At 43.7% G+C, this 22,283-nt stretch overlaps 1 protein-coding gene across 3 annotated transcripts in view; it reads left to right on the forward strand.

The window, feature by feature from the left end:
• The first annotated feature begins 8,715 nt into the window (after positions 1-8,715).
• Positions 8,716-22,283, forward strand: part of Ppa2 (pyrophosphatase (inorganic) 2) — a 68,835-nt gene continuing 55,267 nt past the window's right edge. The window contains exons 1-3 of one of the 3 annotated variants that reach the window (XM_026784187.1): positions 8,716-8,894; positions 19,770-19,834; positions 21,683-21,727. In XM_026784187.1, the coding sequence (XP_026639988.1) occupies positions 8,753-8,894; positions 19,770-19,834; positions 21,683-21,727 (252 nt within the window). In that variant the 5' untranslated portion in view covers positions 8,716-8,752. The remainder of the gene's footprint in view (positions 8,895-19,769; positions 19,835-21,682; positions 21,728-22,283) is intronic. The other 2 variants (XM_013350001.1, XM_026784188.1) reach the window with 2 other exon arrangements.

Here is a 22,283-nt window from a genome sequence, read left to right on the forward strand (position 1 = left end):
ATCAGTCTGCTTCCTGGGCCAATTGTCTCAGAAGAGTTAGATCAAAATCCTATTTAGCAAAAGGGAAGACATTTATAAAAGATAACCAAAGCAAATAGCATTTGATATTGCATCATGACATTTTTAAAGGAAGAAATCAAAATATCAATAGGTTTGCTTTTATTTCTTGGTTATTCTCTACTGAGTTCTTGACCACTCTTACCAAAGTACTTTGGATGTGGAGGAGGAGTCTATGCCCCATTCCAGTTGCTGGTATTTTCAACTCTAGGGGTCTGGACATTGAACTTAGATTTGAAAAAGAATTCATACTTATTTTCATTAGCTTTCATGAAAATGTAGCATTTACAAAAGGAGGCAGTATTGTATACTGCCAAGTCTATTGCAGTATAAGTGATTCCTATGATTTTTGTCAGCATTATAAATGGAATGTCATTAACACATTGTTTATTCTTTTGTCTCTCAAGTAGTTAGAAAGTTAGAAGCCTCAAACCCACTGGAATTTTCCTTTTCATCTGAACCACAATATTTTGTCCTTGAGGATTATAAGAAATGCCTGTTTTATGTTCAATATTTTACTGGGAACACAATTGCTGAAATTCTTTACTAATATGTCTGGATCCATTATCCATTTTTATAATTTTATTAATTCCCATATATGAAAAACAGTTTAAACAATGAGTTAGCAATACTTAGTAGCTTTTCCAGTTTGTGCAATGGCCATTAAGAAACCTGAGTATGTATTGATTGCCACATGCACATATCTTAATTTACCAAATTCTGCAATGTGAGTAACATACATTTGCCATAAATGATTAGGAAACAGGCCTCAGTGATTTACTCCCAGATTTACAGGCAAATTCTGTGTGCATATATCACATTGTTTAACTGATCTGATGATCAGTTTCTCTTGTTGAATTCAATTGTCTTCTTAAACTTTTACTATTTTGATGATGTAAAGCATGTGATCATTGAGCAAGCTCAACCTGAGATAAAGCAATCAATTGAGTAAATCTATCAGTTAAATCACTACCTTCAGCCAAAGGACCAGGAAGATTTGAATGTGTCCTAATATGACCCACAAAGCATGGCAATTTTCTTTGATGAATGGCATTTGGAATTTCCTGGAGCAGTTTTCTAACTTGGCTATTACTAATTCCAATGCAGGGGGCAGTTTCTAAGACCTGAAGAGCCCTAAAAATGTAACGACTGTCAGTATATAAGTTAAATCCATTATTTGCAAAAAGCTGGACTACCACAGCAACAGTTCACAGCTCAACTATTGGAGCTGAGGCTGATCTGTTTGCACTACATATCCTTTACCATCAACAACATACGCTGCTCTTCCATTAGAAGAACCATCTGTAAAAATTAACATAGCATCCTTTAAGAAATTTTTCATTACAATTTTAGGAAGAATAAAGGACTGTACTTGTGCAAATTGCAACAATTGATCAGCTGAAAAATGATTATTAATTTAACCTAAAATTTAAGCAAACAGAATTGCCCAAGAATCATTACTTTGGAATAGTCAATCAACTTTTGCTTAGTGTAAGGAACATTAATCACATTAAGTTGTCTACCAAAACATTGCCTCGATTCCTTCTGGATTTTCTATACTATACAAGCTACTGCTTCAAAATAAGGGTTTAGTACATTGACTGGCAAAACAGGAAGATGTAGCCATGAAAAGAGGACTATTTTTACCATAATACTGCCATAGCAGTAAGTCTTAGAGGCAAAATATATGCTCACCAAGGTTGATCATAATTAATATAATGTATCTGCTGATTTTGTATTGCATATTCCACCTGAGCCAGCACCTATAGAGCAGAATCTGCAAGATGTCTAAAGAAACTGGAATCACTACTCCCCCTAAGAATCTCACTGAGGGGCTCAAGATCTCCCATAGGGAATTTTAAATAGGGTTGTAGCCGTTGAATATCTCCCAATAATTTCTGAAAATCAAAGTTTGTAAGCCATCTTTTCTAACCCAAGTTTCGAGGCTCCCATTAGCTGACAGTATTTGAATTTTACAGACTGCTAGCTAGGCAGGCAGCTTCCTGAGGATACAGTCACTGTTGTCTGCCTGCAACCATCCCACGGCCTTGTGTCCCACGCTTCTTTCACTCCCTCACCCGCTCCCTTGCTTGCTCAGTAGTGGTAGTGGCTCTGAGACCACAGCCCCTGCAGGTCAGGCTGAGGGTGTGGGTGAGATCACACTCTCACTTCCCCAATCCTGGAACAGTTCGAAAACAGTGGCAGCTGTGCCACCAGTGTGGGGAGGGAGCAGAAAGTTTAAACTGAAAGACCCTCGACGAGGACCTTTTTCGGGAGGAGACCTCCCCAACGCCAAGGGACAGGCTGAGACCGCACGGATGCAAATCCCAAGAGGTTTATTGAGTAGACACAGGTACCTGCGGGCGGCAAGATCACTCGGAAGACTTGCGCACCTGCCAACTGGAGGGCGGACTTTTTATAGGGAAGAGCAAAAAGCAAGTTTTACAGAAGCAAAAGCGTGGTTATCGGTCGATCCGGAATGCGGTGGGGTGTCAGCAAAAAGCAAGTTTACAGAAGCAAAAGCATGGTTATCAGAATGAGGCGGGGGGGGGGGGCATGACTGTTCCTATCATATAGATATCCTGTTTTGCAGTCAACCTGCTTTGTTGATGTCCTACTTATTGACACCCTGCCTTGCAGTCTTCCTATCTCATAGACATCCTGCTCTCTCAAGCACATGGGATGTTCTTACGAGAACAGGCTGGCTGCTGATCCGGAGAATTTTTTTTTTTTTTTTTTTTTTACTTTAAGCAAAGAGGACGTTCCCCCCGGGAGCATGCTAGCTGCGGGTTTTGAGGAGGGGGTCTGTAGGGTCTTTCAAAACTATTTACAAACTCTAAGAATTTCTGTGCTTGTTGATGCTGTACCCCAGTTCTTCAGGCTTCCAAAATATACCCAAGTAAATTTACAGACAGTAGAATATGATTTCCTTGTCCCGTATCTATAAATTTTATTTTCAATTTACTCCCAATAAAAACTCATCATTTCCCCCCATTTACTACTTATCCAAAGGCTCACTTTTCACTTCTACACCTGTGGTGTCTTTATTCATGTGTGGCGTTCATCAGGTTACTTCCACATCTAAGTCCCATGTCCGAAGTGCCATCTGTCCTGTCCCATATTGGGTGCCATTTGCCATACCCTGCATCCAAGTGACAAGATCAGCTGGGTCCCACCTTCTGTGCTTGGAAGGGAGTGTGAAGATTAAGAAATGGCAGAGAGAAAAACCAAAAATACAAAAGAAAAGCCAGAGACACAGAATAGAGTGGGGAGGGCATCTAGCAAATCCTGATTCTACCCCGTGTTCATTTCTCCTGGGCTTTATCTACCCCAATCCAAAGAGGAAGGGGGAAGGCCAGAGGCTTCTTTACTAAGATACAAAGCATAGACAAAGCAGTTACCTTTCTTAATACCCAAAGCATCAAGTAACCACACCCTATGTCAAAACATCCTGGCAGTAACCACACCCAGGGTCAAACCTTTCATATAACCTTGAAGGATCAGATTAAGTCTGAACTCTCTGGTCTTCAATCGTGGTGTAATCGATCCATTGCTGTGGTCTCCCACACTCTCTATACCTTTTCTTTTCTCTCTTAAGTTTATGTATATTTTAAAACACACTATAATCCAGTAAGAGTTTGTGTCTGAATTTCTCTTTATTGTGTATCAGTAATTTTTTTTGACCACATGAGTCTTTAAACTGTGATGTAGAGTAGGTCTGACCAAAGCCTCTCCTTTGGTGGCTGCCTCCACCCCACTTGGTTCCCTGAAAGCCTAGTTTTATGGCAGAGGTACAGGCTTGAGAACCACGTTTACTGCCCCAACGCCAGGGAATTTTTGGATCCATGCTGCCACTGAGCAGTGCATCACCTGCTGCCCCCAAAGCCCATTTATGTGTTTGGTAGCAGGTCCGCTTAAAAGAGCAGCATGGTTTTTTGCCACTGGCACTGAGTTAGGAAGCCAATTCTTAAGGAGCCACACCTCTGCTTGCCTCTAGCAAATAGATCCTAAAGAGAAAAGGCAGTTACTGTGAAACTTACCTCTGCTTTTGTGTGTTTGAATCCTTTTTAAAATGTTGTCAGGTCTTATGTGGAAATTCTGGCCCCACGTTGGAATGCCATACATAGGCAGGGTTTGACTATCCCTGTAGTGCTCCCAAATGACTATTCAGTAAATTAATATTAATTGTAAATGCTCAGCTGATAGCTCAGGCTTGTTACTATCTAACTCTTACACTTAACCCTTATTTCTTATCTATGCTTTGCAGTGTGGCTTGTTACCTCATTTTCTACAGATCCTGCTTATTATGCATCTTCAGGAGTCTCCTCTGACTTAGCATCAGTTTGGTTGTCCTGCCTATACTTCCTGCCTGGCTACCAGCCAGTCAGTTCTTTATTAACCAATGAGAATAATAAATATTCACAGTGTACAGAAGAATTATCCTACATCAGCCATCTTTTCAAGAATTTTCATGAACCTGAAAGACTTATGAGACACAGGAACTACACATAAAATTACCAATGAAGTACACCTCATTCAGAAACACCCTTTTGATATTTAAATGCTGTAAAATTGGGGCTACAACGAGATACTATATAATAGCTCTATATGTTTTTAAAATATTTTTGTTATTTTAAAGCAGGTGTTCAAAGGGGGGTTTTGCGAACTTAAGCTTTATTCATCAAGTTAGACGAGGTGTGGATGATTAAAGAGATGAATAAAGATCTATGAAATGAAAATAAAAAGTAATTGCTTAAAAATAAAAGTAAACAAAATGATATCACCACTAGAAAAAGAATAGCATGTTAAAAAAACTCTCAATAAATGGAATCACCTTGTAGCTACATAGCTGCATTTAACATTCAAGGGGGTGATGGTTCTTTTAGTATACACACACACACACACACACACACACACACACACACACACACTCTGTTGCTTGAGAAAGCCCATCTGAGTTGAAAGCAAATGCTTGTGGTCAGCAGCAGCCATCTGACAGTGACAGGAGCTATTAGTTAGAAAGCTGCAAGAATGATAAATGATAATGATAAATGATAATGCAAGGCATAGCAACTAACAATGGAAAAAGAATGAGACATTCTAAATGTAAATTACTGTATTTGCCATTGATAATACCAGGAGGCCAGCTAGGCTACATAGTGAGGCCCCGATGGAATCAGCAGAAGGAAAAGGAAGATGAGCAAGGGTAGGAAGAGAAAATGATTCTATAATTTCGAGATATGTCTTTCACTATGCTTATGTAGTTGTATGACTTTCTTTAAAATGTGCCTTCAAAAAGAGCAGGTTTGTGTTCACAGGAATATTGAGCAGAACATGCAGAGATTTTGACTGTACATTAGGTGTAGAAACATCTTTCTTTGGACTGCCAAGTCACAAATAACAACATGGAGACATTATTAATTATGAAAACTTGACCTATTGCTTAGACTTGTCCGGCTATCTCTTTTAACCTAAATTAACCCATTTGTATTACCTTTGTTTTTTTTTATCTCTCTTTTATCTTGCACCTCCTGTCTCCTCTCTGTCTTTGGCGTTCTCTTGTGCTTGAATTCATCTCCTCATTTTCTCTCTCTGCCCAGAAGTCCCGCCTAACCTCTTCCTGCCTACCTCTGGCCATTCAGCCTTCTCAAAGACACATCTTCACACTGCACAAGAGGATTATTCCACAGCAACTAGACACATTTCTTGGGTGCTGTAGAAAAAAAAATGCGACAAAAGCCACTTAAGAAGGGCAGGGTTTTTTTTTTTTTTGACTCATAGATTAGGGTGCAGTAGATCATGGTGGGGAAGGCAGGGTGTCAGGAGTGCGAGGCATCTGCTCATATTGTGTCAGCAAGCACAGAGAGATGATGATGCTCGGCTCGCTTTCTTCTTGTCATTTTTATTCATCCCAGGACCCCAGGCCATCCACATTCAGCCTAGGTTTTCCCCTCTCTAGCTATACCTCTCTGAAAACAACCTCACAGCCATGATTAGAGTTGTGTCCCTTAGGTAGCCCAAAATCTAGTTGACAGTGCAGTGTAGCACAAATTCTAATTCGTATTAGTAATAAAAACCCAGAGTCAGATATAGGGGTTAAAGCTGAAGATCAGAGAAGAAAAGTAGCCAGCCACTAGAGAGTGATTATCTCTACCAATGCTCAGACCAAAGGGGCGATCCTGTCCTCAGACTGCATCCTTAGACTGAATCCTCAGACTGCATCCTCAGACTACTTCATACTTCCCTGTTCCTCAGACTACACTGAGCTGCTGTCCCCCCCGCCTTATATTCCCCTCTCTGCCCAGCCATATTACTCCTATATCCATCTCCCTAGCACTGGAGTTGAAGGCATGGAATTCCAACTGTTGGGATCACCTGTGCGTGAGCTCTGTTTCTCTATTAGACAAATTCAGTCTCATGTAGCCCAGGGTGGCTTTGAACTAACAGAGATCCCTCTGCCTTCTGCCTCTGTCTCCTCAGTTCTGGGAGTAAAGGACTGTGCCACCACCCCCTGGCCTCTAGTGGTTTAGTCCTGCACTCTGATCTTCAGGCAAGTTTTATTTGTTAAAACACAAACGAAATATCACTACAGTGCAGACTAACAATCTCAAGCCAGTTCTGTCAACATGTCAGCCATACTTCACTTTCAAATCATGATAAGCCACCTCTATTCCAGTTCATTTTATAGTGTAAAAATGTATTTATCACATTTCATACAGTACCCAAAGTTCCAGTAGTGTTCAAAAGCCTAAGCACAGTGTCTCTACTGAAGTTCAGCTAATCTCTTAGCAGACTATGGAAAAAATAGTTACACATTTCCAATATACAATGGCACAAAGTCCAACAGAGAGAAATAAGGTCATAGTTAGGAATTATGGGACCATAACAAGACGTAAACCCAGTAAGGTAATCACAGAATTCTGCAGCTCCCTATCTGGCAGCTGGGGTTTATGATAAAATCATCTAGGCCTTGTGTGGGGTGCTGTGTACCCCTGCCCACTGAGATCCACAGCCTAAAGCACACATGACCTCTTACTTGAACCTCCTTCACTTGCTTTTAGTTGGAAAACCAACAGCAGCTGGCTCACATCTACTCTAGGAAAAGTAAATAACTGAAAATCTAAAAACCTTAAAATTCAACTTTGATGGTAACAGCCGGGTGATTTTGTTTATTGCGAAGTGTCTTATTCAGAGCCCTGAACTTTCCATGTTTGTCTCCCGGGATCCATGTTGGATTGGCTTGGATGTCTCACTGTCCTCAGATAAAAATTCAGCGCAGTAACTAATCTTGGTGCTCTTCTCGACGCACCTTAGAAGTGGGGAGGTCTCAAAAGACCACAACCAACCATCCAAGCTCTTCAAGTTTCATATTTATATTGTGTTTATATTGTAAATTCTGGGGATATTCAAGAGCTTTTGAACATTTGTCTTTATCCTCCATATTGTAAGGTCCTAGAATTAAGGAATAAGACTCATACTTGCTACACAATAATGACAGATATCCATGGAGAAAATTCAATGAATTTCACATGGAAGGGATTTCCAACGAAGGTTCCAAATGTTTACATTTGAAATAGGTAAGTGTTATACAATAAACAGCTGCAGAAATTTGTTTTGTAAAGTTATCCAGTAATCCAACCTGTTTTCATACCATGTATCACACGGTATGTATTTTGATACACATGTATTTCAACAAAATATAGAACACAAAAGATGGAAATTTATGTGTTTCAGAAACAAGTCATTTCTTTTAATGCCATGAAGTAATGAATATGTCCCTAAATCACATACTTAGAGAGTCTGATGTTAGTTTTAAAAGCGTAGACCATTAGACAGCTTACAAATTCAATAGGAATTTGTTTTGATCAAATATTCAATTAAGAGGTTCTTTCTGGGACCTGAGTAAAACCCGTTTTAATTCTGTCATAGTTTAAGCGCAAAAAGAACCCGAGTACCCAGGAGGTGAGGACCAGAACCCTGTTCATAGTTAAGAAGATGCTGGTAGAGATGTCAAAGATCTTTCCAATGAAGATTCCCCCAAAACACTGGTCCACAGAACAGGACAATCCCATCTGTGGCCCTGTCACTTGCTCCTTCTGCTCTACCATAGCGCCCACTGGTCGCTGGACCAAAGACCTGGGCATAAAGGCTGCTATTGTAACTAGTTGTGGCCACTAGACTAGATATAAAGACTTGTGACATATATGATTGCTGGGACATTGTAATTACCTCTGCTTGGGTTAAATATTAAAGGGCCTTAAGGAGGAAGTGTCATTTGAGGGAATTACAGATTTGGGCTAAGTCTGTGTCAAAGGTCTTCACTAGGAGGCTCTATCATGTGTTCTATTCGTGTGTGTGTGTGTGTGTGTGTGTGTGTGTGTGTCCTCTCGTCTCTGAACAGTCTTTAACAGCTTCCAGAGCCATGCAACCAATATTACATTAATGTAATGAAAGTGTGATCGTAGATATTGACAGAGTATGAATGAGTGCCTATGATGAATTCCTGGGGCAAGGGTCTGAGGGCACTAGGAGGAAGGTGAAGTGGGGGGCAGTCCCTGGGAACCAGAAAGAGGGTGGGATTTGAGGCTAACCGGGAGGGAGGCAGTGCCGGCTCCGGGCGGCAGGGGGCGCCGCCGTGCGGCCGCGCCGACCCCAGTACCGAGCCGCCGCCACCGCCCGGCGCAATCCGTCCGCCATGCGCGCGCTGCTACCGCTGCTGAGCGTCGTCCGAGGGTGGCGCGTGGGGGCCGCCGCCCGCCCTCCGCGTCGCGTCATGTCCCTGTACCGCACGGAGGAGCGCGGCCATCCCCACTCGAAGGACTACCGCCTGTTCTTCAGTAAGTGTCTCGCCGAGTTCCGCGCCGGCCCGAGGAGCAGCCGCGCCGCCTTGCTCTGCCCGGCAGGGTCCGCAGCCCGCGCCCAGCCCGGGGTGACGGGGGACAGGTGTCGGCGCGCAGCGCGGACACGCAGGGCGGCGCGGGGCCAACCGCCCTCTGCTGCGACCGCAGGCGGCCCGCGGTGCCGCGCTCCACCCGCTGACCTCGGCGGCGTGGCCTCCTGTCCTCCCGCGCCGCCCTCTCGGGAGCAGCGAAGCCCATCCCCCTCCGGGCGGACGCAGAACTTTGGGGGACCGGGGCTTCACGCCTAAACTCGAGTTTGCGTCGCGATCGGACTGCGAGCGCCTGCGTATTTGGAGGGAGGAAGCGGGAGGGGAGTGTGAGCCAGCTACTGCGATAGGCTTGTGGCCAAATGCCGTAGTGGACCCTGTTATTTTGTAGGGTAACTTAAAAAAAAAAAATAAAACTATAACAAACGGAGTTTATACCTAAAAGTTTACACCCCGAATGCCATCCACAAACAGGAGACAGACTGGCGTTCTAGCAAGATGGTGGCACGACCTCTTGCCTTTCACATTGAGCAAACATTGAGAGGAAGGTGTCTGGTGCTGCCCTGAGCGGCCACCAAAGTCAGAAAAGCTCCTGGCTACGCCCTTTTTATTTTCACTGTGTAGATTTTTCTTTTTAAATCAGTGACATGAAGTAGCCACATAGGTCGAGTTACCTTCATGCCCCATTGACTTCAGAGCCTGTAGCGACCTAAAGTCTTGTGCACACCTGTTGGGAGGTTCCACCAGGAAGGGGTGAAGCTAGAATCTTGGAAGTTCATAGTTTGTGCTCCGACACCCCGTCCTGGGCTAATTTTTTAACTTGCTAAGCATTAGGGTTTTTGTTTTTTGCTTTGTAAAATAGGGCTGTGGAAATTGCTCTGTGGGCAAAGTAGTCATGGGACTTACAGTGTAACTTATAATCATTACTAACTATACTATGATGTTTATAGTTACCTATCTGGAACTTAAGTTTGAGGATTGTTTTATGATACAGGAGCAAAGCTAATTTAAACTCTTATCTTTTGTTTTTTGTTTTGAGACAGGGTCTGCCTCTGTCTCCCGGATTGAACACATGGGCCTCTTCAACTGGCAAACTTCCTGTAGTTGTAATGCATCTGGTACTAAATAGTTTTCTCAAAATTAGTTTCTGTGCTACAGTTTTTCCATCCTATTTTGCTTAGGCAAGACTGATTAGGTCTTTTTAAAAGAGGGCCTGTGCACACATCGGGAGCCTGGGTAAGATACCTGTCTCAAAAACAACAAGAATAACAACAAACCAAAAACCCAAGGAGAAACCCTTAGTAAGTAGACTCTTTGCTGAATGGATTGTGTCCCTAAAGTAACAATGTAACAGTTCTCCATGTTCTCCACGAAGAAACTGTTATATAATGGCAAATAGCATCCTAAGCAGAAAAGCCTTCGTGTATAATATGGTGAAAATGTCCTAGGTTTCCAGTACAGTAGTGAATGTGTGCTGTCAGCAACAAACACATTTGTCTTTCCAGGGCGTCAGAATTGACTGACATGCAGTAAATTTAGAAGCAACACGGATTTTGTGGGGCCCCACTTTGCCAAGTAGTCTCAGTTTTCCCTGATTGCTGGCCCAGGCAAACAGGTTCTTTGTGCACAGGTGCGTGCACACGTATGTGGAGACCAGAGGTCTTAAATTGTTCCCTGGGCGCGTCTGCTATCGTTTTGGAGACAGTTTCAGTGGTCTGGAGGTAGGTGAGGCTGGCTGGACGGTGAGCCACAGAGATCTGCCCCTGCCTTCCCAGCCCTGCGATGACAAACATGGTCTACCCTGCCTGGCTTTCTTACGTGGGTTCTGGGGCGCGAACTCAGATCCTTAATGCTCTCACAGCCAGCGTTGGTAGCTCCCCAGCTCAAACAGGCTCTTTTATTCCGATCTTAGTTACTGTCGACTTGGAGATCACATCGTACGTGCCATGCAGTAAGCACATCTGTATGTGTAGGTTTCAGAATGACGGCCGAAGTGCCGAAGAGGTTGTAGCTCTTCCAGGAGTCCCAAATGCCTTCCTGAAAACAGGCTGGTGCCGACATCGCGAGCATCCCTGCAGGTGTTTGTTTAAGGTGCTGGGGAAATCGGATAAGCCAGAGGTGTGAATCAGGCCACGAGCCGCAGGGTCTCAGTTGAGCTGAGCTTCAGCGTTTAGTCAAGTTGGCCGTGTGACGTGTGGGGACTGTGGAAACTGGCGAGAGATCCAGGTCCAGTCAGAGGAGTAGGCCAGGAGAATTTTGGAGCTCTCTGCCTACTGGTCCTTTGACCCAGCGGGTTGGCCGTCGTCATAACCCTTTAGTGTTGAGCGTCCTTGCCGAGGATAGGAGATAGAAATAGAACAGGCAGTTTAGTGTAAACGCCCTTGCTTCTGTCCAGACCAGGTGCCAGGAGTGCCGTAGGGAGCTCTGGGTCTTTGTTTCTTCTCCTAGGAGGTGTGTATGAAGGTGTGATTGAAAGTCCAATGCACACACTTATCCCTTCTGAGTCTCTAGATTTTCATGACGAATTTCATGGTGAAGATGGGCTATTTCTATTCCCTAGTCTCTGCCCACCTTCTAAATCATTTTAGAGATTGTTGGGGCGGGGGGTGACGTAGTAGTGTTGGAAGCCATTGAGGGTGGCCCTGTTGAGACTCAGTAGGGGGAAGCAGTTTCGTCCTGGCCAGAAGAATCTACCTGTGGCCCTGGGTGGAGACAAGACAATCTGACGCGCTCCCAAGATTAGAACATGACGTAGCATTGTCTCCTCCCTCAACAGTTAATCCATCTGGGCCTGTCAATCACCTTGCCAAGAGTGGCTCTCAGGGATATACCTGGTATACCCAAAACTACGCTAAGGAGATGGGAGGATTAATTATCCCTTTAATAAGTAATAAGGATAATGTATGTATCCTCCCGAGAAACCCCACCCTAAGCGTAGACGCTTGCAGAGCTTCTAACTTGTAGCACAGCTGAGCTTGCCTTCTTTTGTGAGTTATTTAGAAAACAACTTTCCTTTTTCCAAAGCTTAAACATGACTTTCCTGATTCTCTGGGCTTTCTCAGTCTCTGAAGCTATGCCTGCCCCCTCCACCACGTGACTGCTTACAAACTATGGCGTTCTTTCTTCTTCGCAGTCTTCTTCCAAGTAGCCACCACGACCTCTGAAGATTTTTCTATTCCTAATAAAATTGGTGTCACCCTTCCTTTCAAGTCTGTTTCTAAATTCTTTTATTAATAAGATAACAAACCCCAAAGAGAAAACCCAAATTTGCCCAGTAATAGGTGGTTCCCAGTGTGGGGCTCCCCACAGTTTCTGGGAACCTGCTTTTCTGTACGGCGTCCAGGTGAGGATGCTATAAATTTTTATTCATTTGTTTTGTTTGATAAGTTCTTGGGCCTGGCTTTCCTGATAGGATTTTATTTTATTTGTGAATATTGAGTGAGTGTGTGTATGTGTGAGTATGTGTGTATGCATGCACACAGGTGCCAGCTACATGGGAGAGTTATTTCTCCCCCTCCAACACGTGTGTCCTGGAGATCAAATGCAGATCATTGAGTTTGGCAGCAAGTGTCTTTAGGCACTGAGCTGTGTCGCCAGTGCTTCATAAGATTTTAATATGCCACGTGCTCATTTGGTCCCAATTTACTTGGATAATTTGATAGAATATCACTCTGTGGATGTTTTGGGGATGATCTATTTCTTTCTATCATTGCTTATTTGTTTGTTTGTCTATGCTGGTAGTACTGTCCGTGGAGTGTTGCTTACATATACTTCTCCAATAGCATGTATTTGTTCATTCATTCATTCATTCTTTCATTTATTTGATTGTTTGTCTCTGCTGGTGCTGTCCAGGCAGTTGTTTATATGTTTGTCTCTGCTGGTGCTGTCCAGGCAGTTGTTTATATGTCCGCCAAGGTTCAGAGTCCTCCTGCCTCTGCATTTGTGATCAAAAATGGAGTCAAATTCTGCTTGTAAAATGAGGTTTCTCAGAGTGCAGCACAGCTGAAAAATTACTGTTACAATGAGATACAGTGAGATATAGCCTAGACTTGGGTACACTCTAGTCTCAGCTACCATTACAGTGATATACAGTGAGGTATCTCTAGACCTGGGCACACTCTAGTCCAGCCACTGTTACAGTGAGATAGCCCCTAGACCTGGCACACTCTAGTCCAGCTCCTGCTACAGTGAGATACAGTGAGATAGTGAGATATCTCTAGACCTGGGCATACTCTAGTGCAGCCACTGTTACAGTGAGATAGCCCCTAGACCTGGGCACACTCCAGTCCAGCCACTGTTACAGTGAGATAGCCCCTAGACCTGGGCACACTCTAGTCCAGCTGCTGTTACAGTGAGATACAGTGAGGTATCTCTAGACCTGGGCACACTCTAGTCCAGCTACTGTTACAGTGAGATAGCCCCTAGACCTGGGCACACTCTAGTCCAGCAGAGTAATAGACAACAAAAGCTATGCTGAGCAGTGGAGTGGGCACGGTACGGGGATGTAGTCGCATGTCCTGCTGTCACAATAATTGTGAAGATTGTGAAGACAGAATAGAGCTGTTCAGGTCCCTGGCGCCTACAGCACAGCTGGCCCGAGCGCTGGATTTGAAGCGAGGAGGCCTGGGTCTCAGTCTTGGTCCTCGTGTTGTGTGCTGCTGGGCACATGGTGGCAGTGTTTCTTCTGGGACACTTCTGCCTTGAGAGGAATCAGCTGACCCTGTCATGATCCTCAGTGTCCTTCAGGCACTACCATTCCTTCGAGGCTCTGAACGCGTTAGTAATAGCAGTTCAAGTAAAGGTCTGTGGCGGGTTATCTCTGCGGCTAGAATGTATTTTTTTTTTTTTTTTGCATCAAATGTACTTAAGATTATTTTGGAACTTGGATGCCATAAGTAAAATTTATTTTTATTCAGTTAATAAGGTAGAAAAACAAAAGGTTCTACTGAAATAAATGACAAGAATCCGAATAAAAGCTGGTGCTATCTGGGTGAGGGTTCGAACGGGCGGGACTCTTATTGGAAAAGTTGAGTTTAACAGTTCTCTAACCTACCACCAGATGGCACCCATGGCCCAGGACTGTTTTCTACTTCCTGCAAGGGCTGGATGAAATGATGGGAATCTACTTGAGGGTGAGCTGAGGACAGGGACATGAGGAACATGTCGCTTTTTATCCAGATTATCACAATAGTTGACGGAGAGTTTGAAGGGATGGGTTACATAAGATGGGAATGCTAGCTCCTGTTATATTTGATACTGAAGTAATCCATTGTAATATCAAGACAGGATGGTCCTAGCCTGGACTTAGGCAGTACTGGGTGCAGACACGCAGTTCAAGGGAGTTAGTTATGGTCTGCAAGTCGTCCCTCGGCGTTGTTACAGTGGAAACACTGCCCGCATTGGACACATAGACATAGGACAGTTTTGAACTTTGGTGGGTTTTCTTTGCCCCCCCATCATAATTAATGAGGACAATTGATTGATGAAATGCTTTTTAAGAATTGGTGCTGAACTTTGCAGAAGTAGACACGAAACTGAGTGATAGTGGGCAAGCACATCTCGGACAGCCAGCTCCTCCCTGCCTTGTGGCCTTGCTTGGTGACTGAGTGAACGTTTGTGACTTTGTTTCCGAACGTCACTTAACCCCTGTTATTTTCCTGTCTTCGTCCTCTTTCATAGCCCATGCATTTGACCATCCATCCAGTTATATTGTTTTAAATAAGCTGAGAAATAGTAGGTTTTCCTATGGCTTTTTTCACCGTTTAAGTTAGCCCTTCCCTCTGGAGCCCCTCCCTCCTTCACCCTGTCGACCCCCAGTATTCCACCTCACTGCTTTCATGTAATCTGTTACCCTACCGGAACATGCCTCCCCCAAAGGCCTGGTTTGCTGGCTTGCACCTGTGCTCCCCATTGAACACAGAGGTTAGAAGCCCGAATCCCCACCCGAGAGGGAGAATGCAGAGTCTGTGGTATTGGCCCTGACCTCACTAAGTGTGAAGCTTTTTCAGTCTCATTCATTTATATGCAAATTTCATTTTGAATATTTTAGACACTTCACAACTAAGTAATATTCCATTGTGTGTATGCACCATGTTGTTGTTTTTTTCTTTTTATCCATTCATCTGGTGATAGACAGCTCGTTTGATTCCGTTTCCTAGTGGTCTTAATTTTTGTGCTGCCGAAATTGTCTTCAGCCAGTCCCCCACCCCACCCCCGTGCCTGTGAGTTGAAGTTCACCCCGACTTCTTCCCGCAGCACTTTCAGGTCTGAATGCCGAGGTCCCAGTCCCGTTTTGTGCATGATGAGAGATACGGATCTAGTTCCATCTTTCTGGGTGTTAAGTCCAGTTTTCCTAGCATCATTAGTTGAAGATCTTGCATTTTTTCCAATGTGTATTGTTGGCATCTTTTCAAGACTCAGGTAAATGTAGTTGTGTGTGCTTATACCTGAGTCCTTGATTCTATTCCCTTAATCCGCTTGTCTGTTTTGGGGTCAGTGCCATGCTGCTCTTAATTTGAAAATTTTTAAGAGCTAGTAAATAATTTTAGCAAAGTGGCTAGATACAAAATTAACACACAAAAATAAGTAGCCTTCTTATTTACCAATGACAAACATACCAAAAAGGGAAAACAGTTAGAGAAACAATTCTATTTGCAGTACACACACACACACACACACACACACACACACACACACACACACACACACACCCCTGGAAATTAACCTAACCAAGGAGACAAAAGGCCTCTGTAATGGATATTTTAGGACACTGAAGAAGGAATCGAGCCACAAGAAGATGGAAAGACAGCCTGTGCTCAAGGATTAGCAGAAAAAGAAACGTTAAAATAACCACCCTACCAAAAGCAAACTACAGAGTCAGTGTCATTCCAGGCAGTATTCCAGTGTTATTCTCCACCCAGCTTACAAAAAAAAAAATCCGAAAATTTATGGGGAGACTCAATGACCCTGACTAAGCGATACGGAAGGAAACAGTATTGTTAGTGGGTGGCACCACACCTGATGTCACGTTGTCCTGCAGAGTGATGAGGAAGACATTCTTTCTGTTACATTCCATGGAGTAATAGAATGATAAGACTGAATATTTGGAAACTTGGAACTTTCAGATTGTCGTGGGTGTAGCCTTGCAGTCTCTCAGTAATGAGTCAGCTTGCTTACACAGGATTTACAAGTGTAGCCCCGCCTGTCTGCTCCCTTTGATACTGCGGGTGGTTTTTGTTGGTGGTGGTAACTTATTTTAGATTTTAAGGTTTTCTTAAAGAACAGGGGAAAACCCATACTTCCCGTAATTTGGACTCTTGTTGGCATGTGGTAGAAGGCGATTCACTTTAGGAAACAGCGTTGGATGTAATTCAAGTTACTTTTATTTATTCTAGGATTGAGTCATACAGATATTTGTTAATGTGATTTCTTTCTCATTTTCTTTCTTTTTTTTCATAAGTAAGGACGGAAATTACTGTACATTTCTTATTACATCGTGTGAGTAGTGGGTGGTTACATGTTTGAGCTTGGGAAAACTTCCTACAAATAAGTTTCTGTAAACTTGAATCAATACATTTAAATAATAGCTTCTAGGCAAACATTTAAAAGTTATATTTATTTGACGTTAAGTCTTTAGAACCTTAAAACAGTTCAGTTTTTCTGAGTTCAGAGCTGTAAAATAGAAATCGTGCGATTTATATGAAGAAGAGAGTGTATTTTCATTGAAACTCATCTTTCAAGTTTTTTAATCTTATTAAAAGTAATGCAAAACTAATTTCTGTTTTATTTGTTATTAAGCTTCCAGTGAGAATCTCTGTAAATGGGTCAGTGATATTGTGTATGTTGGTATTTGGTATGAATATAGCTATTTGGTGTATAAATGTTATAGCATAATGTTATGATATATAATTATAAGGCATGCATAATATATTACATAATTCTATCACATGTTATAGAAAATTGTGTTATATAATATCATAATGTTATCAGTATTAGGTAAGGGTCCCACAGTCTATTTGGTTTTCTCAATTGTAAGTACATTTTCAGCAACAGAGACAGCAAAACCGTAGAAACTTCCAGAATGATAAGATGAATAGTAGTTCTAGAGCCGTCGGAGGAGAACTTGTGAGGCTGGAAGGCCTGGCACACTGACAAGCCCGATGGGATTCATTTGTTTTGTCTAGGGCTGCAGCCTGCCCGGCACCAAGACCAAATGTGGTAGCTGCGGCCATAGATCTTGTTGGCTTCCTCATAAACACCATATTAAAGTCATAGCAAGAAAGAGCAGTTGGTAGACAACAGAGAAGCCTCCAGAGCTCTAGAGTGCACAGCATTGTTTTTCCCAGAGACGTGTGTCTGTGATGAGGTAGCTTAAGTGAGTATGTCAGAGGGGTGGGGTTAGGAGGATGCTAAGCTGTTTTGTAGAGCTTTGGGCTTTATGGACACACTGAGATAGATGGAGAGAGAGAGAGAGAGAGAGAGAGAGAGAGAGAGAGAGAGAGAGAGAGAGAGAGAGAATGAGAATGTGACTCTCAAAACTGGTAACAGGTATTTTGATAACTTTCTTTATATTGTCCTTTGTATGACCCTAGTTCTTAGTTCTTATTTCTGAACTAACCTTTGAAAGCCTCAGAGGTCAATGCTTAGCCCATGTCTCTAAACTCTCTCTCTCCCCAGGAGTTGGTAAAGGACCAGAGGGAGCTATTTTAGGCCACGTAAACTATCCATCTCTGTCATAACTGCTCTGCGCTGCATTTTGGCACCCAGCCATCGGCAGCCAGTGTTAACAGACTATGCTATGGCTCTGGGTGGACCTACTATGTGCTTCAGTGTAGGGGTCATCTGTAAGTCCTAGGCTTGCACCGTTAGTCTCAAGTTTTGAAGACAGGATTCCCACGGCCACCTTCACACCCTATATTTCTCCTTTACTATAGAGCATATTACATTCGCCACACATGAAATCTTGGTCACTTGCCTATGCTTAGCATGTTTATCTGTTTTGATCAAGTAAATGAAATTAGCATATTCATTGCCTCAAATATTTATTATTTGTTTGTTGGAAGCCTCTTGTCTAGATGTCGGGAAGTATGTGCTCCATTTTCTTAGCTGTGGTCACTAGTGTTCTGTGGTGCCGGGTGTAACTGCAGTGATGTGTCTTTAGCTAACCTCTCCACTCTCCTTCCCCTATAACCTACTTGTTCCTTCTCTTTCCTTTGCCCCACGTCTGGGGCAATCATATCATATCCACTTGGGACATATTCGGCTCAGCTTCTGAAATGCACCTGGAATAATTTTTTTCCTGATCACCCCCATCTTTGCCACGTCACCCATGTCACCATCCACTGCAGCTGGTCGGTTGCAGGAGCCTCCTGATTCCTTCCCTTTGGCCTGCCCCTCACTTCACTGCCAACTGTCCTTTTGCCTTCGATTGTTGCATCCCTGCCTGGCTGGCTTCCTTGGTGTTTTTCATCATCTCATCTGTGATGTTCTCTTCCTTGCTTCCTCCAGGCTGTTGCTGGCGCACTGCTTGTGTGAGAGACACCTACTGGCAGTCCAAAGTCACCAGCATCCTCTCTTTCCTTGCCCTGATGTGCTTTCTAGTGCTTGCCCTTCTTGCTATAGCTTATACATATTCATCACGTCTGTGTCCCGCTAAAATATAATGTGCACAGACCAGGAAATTAGAGTGTGTATTCCTGGCACATAGAATGGTGTTTGGAAAAGCACATGTGTTCCGTGAATAACTACCAAATGGATTAATGTAAGGAGACCTAGTAAACAGGAAAAGCAGAAATCAGAAACATGAGAATTTGACTATTTTAACATTAATGGGGTGGTGGGGAGATGGCTCATTGGTTAGAAACACTTGTTGCTCTTGCAGAGGACCCAGGTTTACTTCTCAGCACTCATTTGGTAGCTCCCAAGTATCCATAACCCCAGTTCAGGGGATCTGACGCCCTCTGCTGGGCTCTGCAGGCACCAAGAACGCACATGGTATACATATATGCTGCACGGAAAACACCAGCGTCAGAAAAGCAAAAACAACACAACCCCAAGCAAACACTGATGAGTGTTCTCTTTCCCGTCCCGCTCTTGCGAGAGGTACCTTGGTGCCTGGGGCGCTTGGAAAGGGGGAGAAGTGGAACGGTAACGAGTTTTTTATTTGATAACTACTGAATGCCAGCTAGATGCTAGAAAGTATAACAAAGCAGACAAAACCAAGAGCCGACAAAAATCCTTTCCCTCGGAATTTAGCCTGGTGCTGAGTGCTCCTGGCCTGGAGGGCAGAGGAGGGAGTTGCAGTTTAATATGATAGCATCATTGCTAAGTTGTACACCTCTGCTTTTAGTGAGCTCAACTCAGAACTTAGCTATGTGTTGTTCAGTCAGCTGTTTTGTGATCATTTTATTCGTTATTTGAGCTGGACCTTTCTTCCTATGGGTTGTAGGTGGGAACTGTGGATTATACTGTTAGTTTTCTCCTAAGGAAATGATTAGCAGTTTAGGCTAATTCACTTACTAGTGAGTCTCTTTTCCACAGTCAGATTTCTTCTACTTGGAGTTTTAGTCAACCTTAGATATTTTCTACACCAGGTATTTGAAGGCAAGCACAATATTGAATTAAATGATTTCAGCAACTGAGTGTGGGTAATTGGCATTTATTTTTTTTTCTCTTCATGCTAGACCAAGTTTTCAAAGTTGACTTAAAATTTTAAGGTGTAAAGTTAGCATTGCCAAAAGCATACAGGTTCCACAGTAGATCAGGAACTTACTGCTATACAGAGCAGGTGTGCACAGCTGTAATTCTGTTGCTTTTCCCTTTGCAGAGAATGTAGCTGGTCACTACATTTCCCCTTTCCATGACATTCCTCTGAAGGTGGATTCTCCTAAGGTATCATTTTTACTTGTTTGGGGGTTGGAAAACTTCTTGTACATGACAGGATGAAAATGATGCTCCTGAAAGTAGAGATGTGCTGGGCTGGCAGGAGGAGAAACCAAGGAGCTGGAACAGGGCTGTAAGCTTCTTTTGTGAATTAAACTTTGTGAGAAGCTAGGGAAAGGGGGCTATTTGCGGTCTATGAAGTTTAGACTTTGGTGGAAACGAAGATTCAAGAGTAGCGATGTGGGAAATTAACCTGCTTATTTTGAATCATAAAACAGTTAATGTTTGCGGGTGACTTCTGTGTGCTAGCCGCTATGTGAGCATTTTATTTTCTTTATCCCATACTGAGTTGCCAGGAGCCGTCCAAGGGCCATGAGGCAGCAGGCATTGCATTGGTTTACATAGCAGTGCACTGCTGGCAGGTGCCAGAGCCAAGTCTGGATCTGGCCTTCCTGACCACAGAGGTCCTACCCGTTACCACTCCATGAGACAGAACTGTAAATCTGGAAAAGCCTCGTGTTTCATGAGCTTTTCTCTGGAAAACCACTTGACAGTCGGAAGGATGTTGGTGAAGTGGGGCTGTGAGAACCACTGCTGAAGGGGGGGATGAGGGGCTTGAAGTTTGGGTGCCTCTAGGCAATTGCTCACTGTTTGCCACGTGTTGTTGTAATTCTGATGGCGCCTCCTGTTACTAACTTCCTTCTTGCCGAGGTCCCTTGGTCTCAAATGTCGACTGTTGTGAGATGGGCTTAAGTTTAGATCTAGTGTTCAGTCTGCTGCATCAGAAGTTCAAGGAGTTGTGAACTATCAAATCCCTCTCGCCTTCCCAACACCAAAAGTGTGCTTGTGTTTGTTCATCCATTTGATAAATATAAGCCTTGCACGCTTATTCTCTGCCACATGCTGTTTGTGGCCCTGGGTGTGCAATGGTGAAGAAGCCAGATGTCGGTCCTACTCAGTGGGAGGACACAGACAGCCACAGCATGACTCAGTCAGATAGTGTTGAATACCGGAAAGGAGAATGTAGGAAGAGGAATGGCCGGATATGTAGTGTCTCATCTGGGGTTCGCCGTAGCAAATGTGTATCTCTCATAACAATACCACACATCTGTGACTGTGATGTTCTGCCTATGGGATTTGAGGATGAGGCAGGACACAGTATAAGGCAAAAGGCCAGTGAGTTCCAGAGGGGCAAAGATGGAGACACACAGGTTTCCCTACTTTGGAGCCAATCATGGTTAGGATTTTTGCACCTTGTATCTTGGGATCTAGAGTTTTCGGAACAAGAACAGTGTTTCAGGACAGTGTGACTTGGAATCATCATTGTCTCTTTATTTTGTTTCTTCCTTAGCAGTCATCTTGGTGTGTGTTGCATACACACAGTGAACATTTGTTACCGGCATAGTCTTTTTTCCCACCACGCAGTCTTAGTGGGGGCCTAGTAATCACACCTTGATAGAATTCCCAGGCAGGAGGTACAGCCAAGCACTTTCACAGCTTGTTAGCCAAGCTCCCGGGAGTTTCATTCCGATAATGAAATGACTGTTGGAGGCGCAGTCACTGGAACACGTCAGGCTCTCCCTACACACTCGGCAGGGTCTGTGCTTGCATCAGGCAGACTTGGAAAGCGCCGTGAAAGAGCTCTGGATTTTCGGATAAGTTATTGTTAAAACATTTTGGTCCTCTGTTCGTTCGAGGCTGGGCGTGCTGAGGGACAGGGTTACTGGCAGGTTGTCTGCTCAGTCCGATTTCTGGACAGCAGAAAGTAGGCAGTACGCCGGTTTTTGTTGCTGGGCTCTGCACCCTGCATTCTTTTATGAGATGTTCCAATCATAATTACCATCTTTGCTCTTACAGGAAAATGGCATTCCCAGAAAGAAAGCACGAAATGATGACTATAAGGTATCTTTTGAAGTTTTCATTGCCAGAATCATTTTTAAAATTTTATTGTATGCATGTGTGTGTGTTTGTGTCTGTATGTGCACACGCATGCAGGTGGGTACACGTAGGGGCCAGAGAGGATGCCAGATCCTGTTCAGATGGCACTTCCGGTGGCTGTGAGCCATCTGGCTTGGGTGCTCAGAACCCCACTTGGGTCCTCTGGGACAGCAGCAAGACTTTTAACTACAGAGCTGTTTTTCCAGTCTCTTGAGTCACTTTCAAACTGACAGTCAATGACCTTGGTGATAGTTTGTGTTTCTAAACTGCTTCTAATTCTCCCCCTGCAAGACTTCCGTGTAGATCCTGCTGTTTTTCTCCTAGCATCTCTTTAAGGCATCTGGGACAATAGCATCGTTTAACCCTTTTTATTGTGTTAAACTATTCGTAACAATGAGGGCTGCTGAGAAGCCAAGGACAATGGCACTGGGTTTTGAACCTACTTCTAGCTCTGGCTTTGTGGGGGCCTAGCCAGTTTGGATGTTCACCTTCCTAGACCAGGATGGAGGGGGGAGGACTT

This window comes from Microtus ochrogaster, chromosome 21, assembly GCF_000317375.1.
Source record: "Microtus ochrogaster isolate Prairie Vole_2 chromosome 21, MicOch1.0, whole genome shotgun sequence".
Taxonomy (NCBI): Eukaryota; Metazoa; Chordata; class Mammalia; order Rodentia; family Cricetidae; genus Microtus; species Microtus ochrogaster.